The sequence below is a fragment of the Protopterus annectens genome, chromosome 6.part0 (assembly GCF_019279795.1).
Source record: "Protopterus annectens isolate FY-2018-M chromosome 6.part0, PAN1.0, whole genome shotgun sequence".
NCBI classification, from domain to species: domain Eukaryota; kingdom Metazoa; phylum Chordata; order Ceratodontiformes; family Protopteridae; genus Protopterus; species Protopterus annectens.
In genome coordinates, this window is record NC_056737.1 from 319,565,218 (window position 1) to 319,580,028 (window position 14,811).

At 38.9% G+C, this 14,811-nt stretch overlaps 1 protein-coding gene across 1 annotated transcript in view; it reads left to right on the forward strand.

The window, feature by feature from the left end:
• Window positions 1-14,811, forward strand: part of GANC (glucosidase alpha, neutral C) — a 981,067-nt gene that overhangs the window by 766,553 nt on the left and 199,703 nt on the right. Inside the window, exon 20 of the mRNA XM_044074070.1 lies at window positions 1,543-1,617. Within this exon, the coding sequence (XP_043930005.1) occupies window positions 1,543-1,617 (75 nt within the window). The remainder of the gene's footprint in view (window positions 1-1,542; window positions 1,618-14,811) is intronic.

Here is a 14,811-nt window from a genome sequence, read left to right on the forward strand (position 1 = left end):
TAATTTGTAGATTCAGTAGCTGGTCCTAGTTTGCAGTTGTTTGCAAACTTAGCCAGCCAGAGCCCTTTGGTAGTGGCTTTCACTTCAGAAAAGTAGATGCCAAACAGTAGAGGTCCCAGTACAGAACCCACTGTGTGTGTGTGTGTGTGTGTGTGTGTGTGTGTGTGTGTGTGTGTGTGTGTGTGTGTGTGTGTGTGTACATATACACCTATACTTATAGGAATTATTTATAATTGTATAGATAGATATGATTTAGATGATCTGTAAAGGGTCTTCTGCACTGAATATTTATCTTCCCGTTGTCAACCTGCATTGGGATAGCGTTACCATCCTGGGGCTGTGGATGAATTTTCTTGTAAGTTTTTTTTTTAAACAAGAAACATCTTTATTAAATTATCACTTATGACATAGACAGACATACATTTATATAAATGAGAACAAACCATATTGACACAATCCTAGTTGCAAGCATTTTACATCACAATCCATATGGACACAATCCCAGATGCAGACATTATGCATCACTTATAATCTACCCAGTCATAGTCAGTCAAACATTACATAGTTTAAACCTAATTCCTCCCCTGTGTGTATTTTTCGCACAATTCTCATATTTTCCTGTGTAATTTGCTCCTACCCTTTGGATTTTCTTGTAAGTTGGGCAAGTACATGACTTTTATATGTTTGCATACTTATGTTTGTTCTGTCTTGCAGAGTGTGTTCACTCAGTGGATGGTGGTCAGGCTAAGTAACGGATAGGATGTTTGTTTACACCTAACAGAGTACATGATGTCACAACATGTGCTGCCTAGAGGTATGAGTATCCTGATATACAGGAATGAGAGAATTTAGAATTGTGTGAAGCTGTGGATAGCAGAACAGTAAAATGGAACAGTTAACCAGTACAGAAGGCCTTTTCACAAATGAGGTACAATGATGAGTATTAACTGATAATGTTTCAAATGTGACTCTTGTATCTTTGGTGAATTTTTATTATTTTTTTATAAAGTAAGAGCACAGCCATTCCTTTGCTATACTTCAATAACATGACAGCTTTCGTTTGCATTACATTCAAATTACAGACAAAATTATTTGTATTCATTTGGTTTCTAATGCCTATTTTCTCTTCAGGGTTATGGGAGTTAAGCCTGTGCTAGCACTTAGGGTGTATATGACAGAGAGAAATAAATCTGTGCTGGATACTATTCCATAGCAGTGTGCACCCACATGTGCGCGCGCACACACACACACACACAAAACCCTACAGCTGTTACTGTTTTTGTAAAAGGTTTATGTGTTCCAGTGACCAGTAGTGTAAGTAATGTATTAACAAACTTAACCTACATCTTCTGGCATTTTGTAAAGCTGAGATGCCAATGCTTTCAGCATGTTGTGCCCGCTGTAATACTTCAAAAGTGCATATGTAAATACTGTGATTTTGCAGAAATGTAGTTTTGTGCCTCAGTATTATCTGTAAAAATGACACCACTAACTATCATGTCAGTAAACTGATTCGCTGTTTTTCCTGTATTTGTCTTGTAGGTATGGTATGATGTTAAAACTTTTCAAAGGCTACAGGCTCGCCAAACAATGACTGTTTCAGTCACCATGGAAAATGTAAGATTAAGATTTTATTTCACTTTGTTTTTCTACATACTTGTCATGTATACTGTTCTAAACCAGTTTTATTTAGGACTGTCCTGTAGGGTCGGAATTGATCTGTATTTGAGATATTTTAGCTGATCCTAACTGAAGCACAAAATGCAAGGTTAGTCATATAACCATGAACATGCAAGAGGTGAATGTACAGTTGGAGCTGACAGTTACTGTGTCAGTGCTGTTTGAAATTCAAGGCTGTATTTAAAGCTGTAATTATAAATAACTCAAACCTGTATATGATATTCTAAAGCCAGATGATGTGATGCTTTCTGTCTATGTGTCTCTGAGCTAGAGGCAGGGAACCAGAAGAAGGTCATACAGTTAAAAATGTAGGAAGTGGGAACATCAGGAATACAATACTGCAGAGTAGTTTTGCCGAGAGCATTATGAATATATAGGGGGTGTTATACTAAAGCAACAGAAGCCAAAAAATTACTTTGGAGAATTGGAAGATGACACATGTGACAAAAAAAAAAAAGATTTGAATTAGATTTTCAGTAGAGGGGAAATTTACAGGAAAGTTATGTACTTACCATAACTTTAGATTTGTGCTGTCCATTTTCGTTCTTCCTTACTGATGGGTCTCGGCTCCGGCTTGGCCGCTTTTCAAGACTCTGGGTCCTAATCTCGAGCTCCTCCCTCTTCCCATAATGCACTACAGCATCCCTAACTCCTCAGATCGAGTTTGCTGCTTTCTGCCTACTGATTATTAAAGACAGGACAGATGAAGAAATATTAATGTTAAAATCAGAAAAACATGTGGGTTCCTGTATCATCCTATATTGTTCTAAGAATGACAAGGCCGGAGGATGGCTGAGAGAGAAGGTGATGAAGAATGAAAATGGACAACACAGATCTAACGTTATGGCAAGTACATAACTTTTCTGTCTGATGTTGTCCTTTTCATTCTTCCTCACTGATGGGTCAGACTCCCCAGCAATGTAACTCTTTGGCGGTCCTCAGGAAAGATATGCTGGAGCACTGTTGAACTAGAGGAAGCTCTGCTTCTGGAAACAGTACCTGACTTATAATGTGTCACAAAGGTAAAAGTCTTGACCAAGTGACTGCAGCATTGTTGACAGTGATAAAAGGTCCGGGAGAAAAATAGATGCATTATCCATAAATCTGAAGAGTGGCTCTGAATGGTGAGGCAGTTCCACATTTTTTTGGGAATAAAGCAGCAAAAATGCATCAGTAATCTATTTGGGCAGAGTAATTTTGGATACTGGTCAACCTAAGTGGTTATAAGGAAAGGAAATGAACAATTGGTCAGACTTTCTATATTGGTTGTTTCTATGACTTATAAACAAGGTTATACATTAAAGTCAAGCAGTTGTAACATGTGACAACCATAATAAGTTGGCATATGACCATAGCTTGCCGTATAAAGGGTTTCTGAGACAGGCCGTGAAGAATGAACTTGTGGTACGAGGGAAAAAAGGAATTTTTGCTGGGAGGTCAAAGCAGCAAAATTCTTGTCCGAAAAGCTTCAAAGTAATCTGGAAAGGCATCAAATAAATGAATTTGTCTCCAGAGTGAAGACATCAATATATTTGCTAACTAAAGTTAGTAGTAGGGAAGAACTCACCTTTCGCTTGTGAAAGACTGTCAAGAAAGGGAAGGATGGCAGAAGTGGTTGTTGACAAAAACGGTCAGTGTTTTGAATATGGGTAATGTTTTCCATTTGCTTCTATAGGCCTTCTTAGTAGAAAGTCTTATGAGAAGCCAATAACTCCACGACCAAGGGAAACATGGCTGGACAATAGTACTGTCGTGAGAATTAGAGAAATCATTTGGTTGGTTAGAAGGTATGGAATAGGAGATACTTGATCTCCACCAAGTGAGGCAGGAGATCCAGATTGAACTCCAGAATTCCTGGTGAATGTTTCAGGAAGATCAGAAAGGAGAGAGAGAGATGAAGCGTACCTTATGATGCCAGGATAGACAGTGAGTTAATTGAGGTCTTGAGCCTGTTGGCTTTAAGCAGAAACTTCAAGACAATTGAAGAAGGGAAGTTTGTATACATGAGGTCTTTCTGAAAATCTAGTAACATTAGAAGAACCATACTTGAGTCAGGGGCAATGACAAGAGATTTGGGTCTCTGAGGGGGGAACCATATGGTTGGGTCATCTTCTCACACAATATATGTGTTCCAGTTATGATAGGGGAGAATCCGAGGATATTGTAGCATGTAAAGGATGAGAGAGAATGGTTAGCTTGAGGAGACATCCTCTGAAAAGTCTAGCAAAAAACACATTAGTGAGTTACGTGCCTGTTGTAGGAGAAGATAGAAGCTGGGAAGGAATGGACCTTTGAGCTGTATAAAGTATGTGAAGGATACGCAAGAATAAATGTAGCTAGAAGAGCTAGCGAAAAAGACAAAACTGATGTTGACTCAAAGGTTAACAGCGGCAGTAAGCGATATATGAAAAACAGAAGGCACTAGAACCTGGTTTATCAAGGGTTTAATATGAGTCGTAGTACCCATTTGCGTTTTTATGAAAAACCGGACTCTGGAAGGAATCAATTTTAAATTTGGCTTTTTTCTGGTGATGGTCATGGGTTTGGGGATGTACAGAAAACAAGAAGTTGATGTCTGGGGCAGAGAGAAGCCAACCATTCGTATATGAGGACAATATGCACCTTCCGTTTTTATGTGAGCTGTCCCAACCAGCCAGCATTAGATAAGCACCTTGGAGGCTGCAGTGAGAGTAAAGGACAGAGATCTGAGAAGGGTAGTGACTAGTTCTCAGTCGAAAAGGCAGATGACTCTGGAGCAGTTGTCTATTTTAAAGTGGTATTGTGCATTCTGGAAGTGTATGGAGTACATTCATTAGACCTTGCACAGAAGAATCAGGATGGATTGAACCGTAAAACATCTGGAACTGAAGCTCCCTACATACTGATTTAGAACAGTTACATTTAGAATTGGTCTCAGGATCCCCGTCTTCCTCTCTTTCTTTCTCTCTTTTTTTTTAAATACGGGACATGGAGGGAATAAAGAAAAGGGGTGTAAAAACATATTTTGGAACCACAGGCATTGTTTGTGAAATTAGTCCAGGAAGCCAGATGGAAACAGCCATGACCCTCAAAGGTCTGGATAGGTGGACAGCCTAGGTGATGTCTGAGGATGCTGATAGGGTAATCAAAGAGGCAGAATCTAGAATCCTAAGTCTGCAGACCCCCCTCTTTCTAGTAACATAATGTTAATGTCTTTGTGTAAAGAATGTCAAGGTGAGAAGAAAGTATTGAATCCAGTGGTATTGAGGGTATGCCCCTCTGTTTGCTAGCTACAGGTGTGTATCTTTCACTGATGCCCTACCAAAGGAGACATCATCAAAAGGGGCATTAAACAAAAGACACCTTAAGGAGTACAGAAGTATCATAACATCATGCAAGCATATTTGATAACAGTTGAGTCAGAGTCCGTTGGTTGAAAGGCCTTCCACTATCGGGGGGAGGGCTCAAACTCTTCAAAGTCTTTGAAAAGGATGACAAAATAGTCAGTTGAGAAAAGGACTTTTTGATGTCTGCTAGACATTTGTAATCAAATAGTGACTTAGAAAAAAATAGTTAATGAATCTCCACCAGGAAGAGATCAGGGAAATCTCTTGGATCTCTAATATCGTACAGTCACTTGCACACATGCCTTGTAATGATAATAACCTAGTTTAGCTGTTTGGGAGGCATATTGAGATCCTGCACAGAAGCAAGCTTGGGAAGTATTGAAGTTCTACCTTACAACCTTATATGGGCTAAAGATGGGTGTGGGTTGTAACAGCTTCAGTGTGGCAGTTTCTAAGGTAAACTTGCGTGAATAAACATCCCCAGCTGGTCTCTCATCCAGTACTAATCATGCTCGACCCCTGCGTAACTTCTGAGAAAGGCAAGATTAGGCACATTCATGGAAGTAAGGCCATTCTAAAAATTGTTCGTTGTTCCGACCATACTGAGGAGGGAAGGCCAAGGGAATTGATCCTCAACTCCTATATAGTGACACATGTCGCTACCTTAGCATCTGTTGGGGCTGCCACTCTCCAGAGGGGAATAAAGGAAGTGGGCACTATTGGACAAAATTGGAGAGTCCTTCTTTCCTCCCTGAGAGGCCGAATGGAGGAGTTGGAATGTGCCCTCCCACTCCTTGTACTCCGAGTGGAAAAACCTCTTGGAAATATCATTCTAAAGAGAATAATCACTTGAGTATGAATAAAGTCCTGGCCACTGAAAAACAAGAAGAGAGAGAGAGAGACCAACTAGGGAGAGAAAGATTCCTCTCCCTGTGTCCAGTCGAAGATTCTAGGAAGCAGGGTAGGTTTTGATCCAGAACCTTAGCACTAAGAAGAGAAACAGACTCCACAGTGAAGATTCCTGAGTGGACAGACCGGGTGTAGGAAGAATGGCGTATTAACCAATCCAGAGCCCTTGTGTCTTAGGCTTACCTTGCCTATAGCGTTTAAAGGCAGACATTTTTAAATTTGAGCCACCATACCTCTCAACCTCTTAGCTCAATAAATCTGAATAAAGTCTGATATGATGGAGGACAAAGCCACACAATGTGGACAGATTCTTTTTTTACTCAAATTGTTTTTATTTTGATGAAATAACGCAATCATTTAATACATTCTTAACATTCAATAACTATTTACAATATTTACATTCAGCCTGACAAAAAGGCTTCAGGTAAAACATTTGTAGTTAAATAAGTTAATATATAAATTATGATAGTTAGGAAGAGTTTGGTTCCATCTGTAGGATATCAATCAAATTCAAAACTTTCCTCCGCAGACTATTAACCAGTGGCTTAGGAAAAGTTCTTAACTCTTTAATGATTTTCTCCATTAGTATGCATTTCTTCAGTGATGATAGGAATTCCTCCGTTGTGGGTGCTACATTAGAGTTCCATCTTCTAGTTATACATTTTCTGGCTATTGCTAACATTGTTCACAACAAGTACAGGTCATCTTTCTTCATATTATTACTGTTAACAATATTCAATAAAATTAAAGACTTTGTCAAAACAAATATATCAGTATAGATAGCTTGAAGAAATTTGTTAATCTCATTCCAATATGGTTTAATATTAGTACAGTCATACAAATATGAGACCAGTCAACATTAGTGGACAAATGACATCTCCAACATAACTTGCTGTTTGAAGGGTTTATTTCTGAGAGTTTCTCAGGTGTCAAAAAGGATCTGTGTAGAAATTTCCAATGAAAAATCCTCCAGAATTGTGAGTAAGAAGTTAGTTTAACTGAAAATAAAATGTTTGTTTTATTTTCCATTGATAATGATACTTGAAACCCTTTAGTTAGATATTGCCAGTAAGAATCTTTAGGAGCTGTGTTATAGACAATTAAAGTGTTTTATAGATATGATAATTCATTCTTAACATTGATATTATTATATAGAATTCCAAAAATCCAGTTTATAATTTTTGGTACGATTTTGAAGGATGAGTTATGTAATGTGGACAGATTCTAAATATTGCTCTTGTAAGCTTAGAAAGTAGCTAGAATAACATTGTTTGTATTAGAATGCATTTCTTCTTAAAAGCATTCTCTAAATGAAGCTGAAAGCCAGAAAAAGAAAAAGAAATGGGACCGGAGGATCCCAGGGATGCCTCGGATCCAAAGAAGGCCAGATTTTCCCAATATTTTTGGGTCCGAGGGCACCAGATCCCAGAGTAGCTCAGCTGTCTCGGAGCAACCTGTTATTGTCAGATCCTATGCTTTTGATCTCAGGCAAGAGAGAAATTATCTGAGCAGATGGGATCTGAAAAAGTGAAAGATAGGATCTGAAAAAGGTTTTTTTTTTTTTTTTACTCTTCTGATCCAAGGAGGCAACCCAAATTCTATGACTCCAGCCAATCAGATCTGGAGACTTAGCATCCAATGAAGATGGTAGAATAAGTTGAAAACTTCATGTCAGATCCGAGGAGAACTTGGGATCTAGAAGAGGTCCTTGAAACTTTGGATCCGAGGCACTGGATCCGAAGTCCTGTAAAGTAATTCCATTTTGTTTCCCCTTTTTTTTTTTTTTGTTAAAGGCGTTGAGCCCCAAAAGGATCTTATGCCAAGGTCTGGAAGGCCTACCTCTTACCTCTTAAAGCAAGAAAGAAGAAGAATACAAGGTTTTGCATTTACATTCATTTTCTAAAAGGTGTGAAGTCTGAATCTCAAATGTCTGTCCTTATTTGCTGGAAGGTCAGGTGGCACGATGCCAGGGTAATCCTATGGGCTAGGATTGTGAAGGCTCCAGGGCCATTAGCCTAGTACACACCTATGAACTTCAACCCACAATGATTCGCTAGAGACTTATCAAAACTCACAATTTTTTGAGAAGCAGACCAAAAACAAAACAGAGAGAAAAATATGTAGTGTGCTACTATTCTCAAGACACCTACATGTACCTATCAGCCCTATATAATCAAGCCTGATTACTAGCTCACTTACTATCTTAGGCCCATTTAAAAGAATGCAGTACAAACGTAATATGCACCCACCTATTTTTCCCTGAACCCATGCCTTCCCTGATCATTTACTCTAGCTAACTCTGTACACAGCGTGTATTTTCCCCTTTTAGCGCCAAAAGTCAAGCCTCCTCAGTCTATACACACTCTGTGGTACGTGGTACCTGTGATGTGGTATTTTCAAGGCACCTTACATGTGCCTTATCAGCGCCTCAATATTAAGCCCAGAGAGTTCATCCTGCACGCATTACAAATTATCCATTCAGCCCATTTTAAAGCGTTTCCTATGTCTAGTACACTACATTAACTCCATTTTAAATGTTCGATAGCCCTCACCTAAGCTGCTGCAGCAAACTGCGTTACTTTGAACAGCTCCTTTCCCTCCCATATTTATCTAACTCAAGTTACCCCTTACTTAATTTTAGCTGAGTTTTGCAAAACGTAATGTCTTTACATGAAAATATGCTTGAGGTTAACATACCTATGAGGTTTTATTTCTGACCTCCCCTACTCAATTGCTCCTACATCCACTCCTTTAGCTTATGAAGTAATTTAGCATGAGTCTGTCTGCTTATAACTGAGATTCTTATAATAGTACCTAGTTTACCTTTACTGATTACTTGTCTGGAGTATCTAGTATTTCTAGTTGATTGTGTTTAAATACTCTTGCCTCTATACATCATATAGTGTTTAGCTGAAACTCAGCACATTAGCTCATGCAATTTACTGATTACACAGTATAAATGTATTTTATCTGCTTTTTTGCCTGCACTATTACCTTTAAGAACTATGGTTGACTTCTGAATGTTTTACAAGAGAATTGTTATTTGTTTTTATTTCAACTGCTTTCTCAAAGTTTGCTTCCCTATATCTTAATCCTTTCCTTCTCCCTTCTTTTCCCAGCTCTATTACTTACTGACCATCAGTAGGTCTGGGATCGTGTACCCTATCTAAGACTCCTGCCTCCTACCCTATTTAGGGATCAAAGCTATACAATTTTGGATAGCCTCCTCCTGAAAAGATACAGGAAAGTACGTCCTACAGCTCTTGCATGTTTTAATAACAATTGTAAGCGTCTCTCACTCAGTGTAATTGTTAAACCCAAAGCAAGTTCAGCCAGCAGCCAACCCTAGCTTCTCCCATCCAATTGACCACTTACACCCACTAGTATCTCCAGCTACCTGCCCCATTCCGTAAACCACAAGCCCAGTAAGTAGTCCTGGTAGCAATACCTGCTGAGTCCACTAGGTGGCTCCCTTCTCCTAGAATTGTTTACCTTTGCAAACTTTTTCTACCTAGCAATTTCTATGTATCTTATTATCTGTTAGCCTTTTTGTGCTGTTCTCCTCCTATCTCCTTTCTCTGATATTTCCAGCTTTACCTCACTCAGACCTCATACACCAAACTTTCTTGTATCCTCTTGGATTACTTACCTTTACTATAAGCACTTCACTGATTGTTTTCTCCTCAACCTCTTTTCTTTGGCTCTTCCCACTCCGTTCGCCCTGCGGGCTCACTCCGCTCCCCTCCCTACTCCCAATTCCCACCCACCCCAGGGGTCCTACATTTATCTTGCATCTGGACACACCCCTTGATATTCCTCCCCAATCATATCCAAAACTACCTAAACTGTGCAACCCCCCTGAACTTAGCTACACCCACTTACCTAACATAACCACACCCTCCCCTTTCTTAATAGCACACCTACAACACCACAGCCATACCATTTGCCCTACCTTCCCAGGGTACTCTCACCTTACAATACACCATTATACTACATCTATCTCCTTTGTAAACCTACATCTACATTACTATGCCTACATCTATCCTCCATTCACAACTGAAAATACCTATCTCCATTTTACTATTTTCCGTCTTATTACTACTTACTTCCTAACCTCCTATGAATATTCCCTGACTGTTTCTCTCTCACTTCCCTCAAAACATACCTGTACACCTGCAACATCTCTATCCCCATTCTTCTTACACACTTCCTCACAGTCCATCTACCTTCTTGCCAAATACCACAGGCTACTACACTGCAAACTACTAAAATCTAAAACAAAGAAAACATTTGACACCTACCATAAACTTAGCCAAGAAAAATATTTTATACCTCTCCATTTACTACAAGATGGTGACATTCACCCCAACCCAGGCCCACATGATAATAAAAACAACACACATCAAAACCATACCAAACCTTTCTCTCTCTCACCCTCTAAACCCTCAAACCTACTATCCATTGCCCATCTCAATATACGTAGTATCTGTAACAAAATTAGTCAACTCCATGCCCTGCTTGAAACGCACAAGTTTGATATTTTATGCTTATCAGAAACTTGGCTAAAGCCTTCAATTAAAGACATTGAAATTACCCCACCCAGTTATAACATTGTTAGACTTGATCGCACCACCAGAAAGGGAGGGGGAGTAGCAATTCTATATAAAACAAAACTAAAGCTTACTCCTCTAGACCTTACCCTTACCCAAAACAACAATGCCAAAGTAATTTGCTCCAAAATACAAATCAATGATACTAAAGCAATAAACGTCATTTGTGCATATCTCCCCCCTGGAAATAACATCTCCACCTTAGAACATATTCTTGACCAACTCTCTAATAAACTCCCTCAAGAAACACTATTCCTTGGGGACTTTAACATAGATTGGAAATCCTGTAACAATATTAACCCTACTTCCCATATAAACCTTTATGGTTTCAAACAACTCATTAATAGTCCCACCAGAATCAATAAAACAAACAAAAAAGAAACCACCTTAGACTGGATCCTTACTAACTCCCCCCTGCAAACCTACCAAACTGGCATCCTTCCTGATGACCTTAGTGATCACTCCCTTACCTACGTCATTAGAGCTAAAACTAACCTAAACTTACCTACCACTTTCAGAACACTACACTCCAAAAAACAATTTAATCCCGAACAGTTTCAAACAGAACTTTCACAATGCAATTGGACCCCTCTAAAACATCTCACACTTAACAAGGCAGTTGAACGCTTCAATTCAACATTCCTTTCAATCCTAAATCAACATGCCCCAAGTCGCACCATTAGAACAAAAACTAAAACAGCACCCTGGCTAACCACTAATACTAAGCATAAAATCATCCTCAGAAATAAATCTTGGAATAAATGGCGTTCCTCTAAAAACCCAACAGATCATCAAACCTTTAGAGAGCTCAGAAACAGTACCAAAAAAGCCATCCTTTCAGATAAAAAGAACTATTACTTTCAACTTCAGCAAACCACCAGAAAAGAACCAAAAAAGTACTGGTCCAGTATTAACAATCTACTAACCCCAGGCAAAATAGTTACACCCAACCCTCAGGATTCTGACCCTGATGATCCCACTTTAATAGCCAATAACTTCAATACTTTCTTCACTACTTCCATACAAAGTCTAGCTAACCACCTATCTCCTGACACTTCTCAACTACTCTTAAGTAGCTTCAATAACTCTCTTCCTCCCCTTCAACTACAACCTATATCTACCTCCTATATACAATCTCTTATACAAAAACTTAAACCCACTACCCCTTCAGCAGATAAGCTTCCTGCTGAATTCCTGCAAGTAGCAGCTAAAGCTATTGCCTACCCTGTCTCTATCCTAATAAACAGATCCATAAAAGAAAGTACTTTCCCTGCAATCTGGAAGATATCACACATCATACCCTTACACAAAGGAGGTAAATCTACTGACCTCTCTAACTTTCGCCCAATAGCACTATTATCTCCTCTTGCTAAAATCATGGAAAAATGTATACACAAACAACTACTTAACAATCTCCTCCATAACAACCTACTAGCTAACACTCAACATGGATTCAGACCTTCACACAGTACCACCACTGCATTACTCTCTTTTACCAACACTATCAACTGTAACCGTAACAACAACAAACTAACCTCTTCTCTTTTCCTAGACCTATCAAAAGCCTTTGATATGGTAAATCATACACTTCTTTTACACATACTTAGATCTCTTGCCTTGGATTACTCTTCCTTAACCTGGTTTTCATCCTATCTTGAAAACCATCAGCAAGCAGTACTCTGGAAAAATTCACTATCTGCTCTACTTCCTATCTGTTTAGGAGTACCTCAAGGATCTATACTAGGCCCACTTTTATTTTCTATCTTTGTTAATGATCTCCAATCATCTATCCAAAACACTACCTGTATACAATATGCAGATGATTCTACCATAATTTGTACTGCTTCCTCTCAAATAGAACTCCAGTCTCTCACACAAACAACCTTCTCAACCGTAGAACAGTGGTTCTCAAAAAGATGTCTTCTCCTTAACCCCAAGAAAACAAAACTATTACTATTTTCACCTACCCACAAATCTACTCAACTAAACTTCACTATTATTGCAAGTGATAACTCCCACATTTCTCCCGACTCTACAACAAAACTGCTTGGTGTTACTATTGATAATAATCTTAACTATGATTATCACATCAATAACACAATAAAAGCAGTTAATAAAAAGATTGGATCGCTGTACAGAATCAAACCCTTCCTTACACCTGAAGCACGGACCACCTTAGCCCAATCACATCTTATCTCTACACTTCTATATGCTTCCTCTATTTACACTAATCTCTCTAAAAGTAACCTCAAGAAACTCAATACATCTTACCATAATATTGCTCGATTTGCCACAGCATCTCAGTCTAGAACTCGCCACTGTCTAAACTTAAAACAATTACACTGGTTGGAACTTCCTAACAAGCTTATCTATCAACAACTCTTAATAGCACACAAAATTCTATATCAACCATCAAAAACACCAGCTCTTAGCAACCTCTTGACTCCCTATAATAACCTGAAACAACTACGTTCTTCTGAGAAGCTACAAGTTAACACTACTAGAATTACAAATTCTGCAGGTAACTGCCTTTTCTCCAACTCAGTTGGCAAAATATGGAATAACCTTCCCTCACAAATCTCCTCTCTAGCCACTCTTCCACTCTTTAAGAAACAACTTCTATTACATCTGAACAAATTCTGGCTCTGCTCTTGTACCAACCCTGACTAACCTGCTTTCATCTTTCCTCTATCATAATTCTTTCTTCACCACTATAATATTCTGTCTGACTACAAATGACTTAATGCCTCTATCGTTACTACTGTTCTCTTATATGTAAAAAAAAAAAAATGTAATCATCTTTTACAATTATGCATTACATATTGAACTAAGTAATGCTTCCTTTCTTCCATATTCTGTACTGAAAGTAGTTAATGCCTTACTTATTACTTTAGTTGGTTTTATCTGTTTTCTTTTTAGATTTGTATTACCTGTACTAAAATCTCTGTATTTTTCCTCATTGTTTTTGTCATAAGTGTTTATTGTTTATGTTTATTTTTATTATCTTGCTTTCACCATTGGAGCTTTTCTCCCCGGGCCTCCACTGAAAATGGACATCGATCCAGCTGGACTAGCCCGGTCAACAAATGTAAAATAAATAAATAAAATAAATGTACAATAAAGAGGTATGCTGAAAGGGCACAATGCGAGTCGCCCGTATTCCTCTGACAGTCTGACATCATTAGACAGTTCACCGAAGAGCAGCTCATCATACGGAAACCTGGAAATCAAAGGTTTTCATTAATTAATGATTGCCTTTTGTGGGTCATCACAGTGGTTTGCCAGAAAGACACACATTTTGAGAGGAACAGTCCAAAATCCTGCAAAAAAAATGTACAGGGTAAACGCACAATCCTCAGAGGATGGAGTGACAATGGAAGAAGCACCCAGACTGGGAAGCTGCTGTAGTGAGAAACAAATCACACTTCCTACTAGAACGGGAAAGAAGAACCTCTTGCTGTAAGGCAGGAACATTTCCTTTCAACATTCAAACATGCACCATTTGAAATTGAACAGGCCAAAGCATGAGGCAAAAACCCAGGCACTCCGACAAACTAGAAAAGCAGAAAGCCACTGCTGTCACTCTGCACACAGAAAACATCATCTAAAAAGGGCACACAAGAAAGAAGCTAGCCCTGAGAATGCTAAAGAGTTAAATTAGCAACCCTAAAACACCAACAACACACTAGTTGACAGAAAAAAACAGCACTACTAATAGACGTCTAAGTAAAACAAAGTAAATAAGCAAATTTAAATAGCAATATATAGCCGCTGTTTTCCTAGGGAGGAAGGAAACAACACCAGAGAAAGGAAATTTAAATACAGAAATTTAGAGAAAGGTAAACAAAAACAAATTCTTTGCAGCTTGAGAATTAGAAATCCTCTCTTACCATTTCGGTGGCAAATGAGATCTGGAAGATGTTCATCATGCATACAGCTTCAGTAATCACATATGGGTTCTCTGCCGTCAGGCGGTCCCTCGGTCGGCCAAATTCCAAAGTCTAGGTCCGGCGTCGGTTGTTGTCGCTTTCTTTCCTGACGTCAGTGCGACAGGGGTATATAAGACACAGCCGACGCCATATTCTTCAGTCTTTTTTGCCGCGCAGTGCCCGAAGCAGACCACTGGCTGTACCTCCTGTCTTGGACATACTTGATGATGCTTACTCAGAGGCTTGTCTTAATCCGGATTCCCTGCCTCCTGCCCCAGTCAAACCTGATAGGTACTACAGAGTTCCTAACTCTCACCAATTTCTTTTCAAAAGCCATAATGCTTACCCTGAAACCAT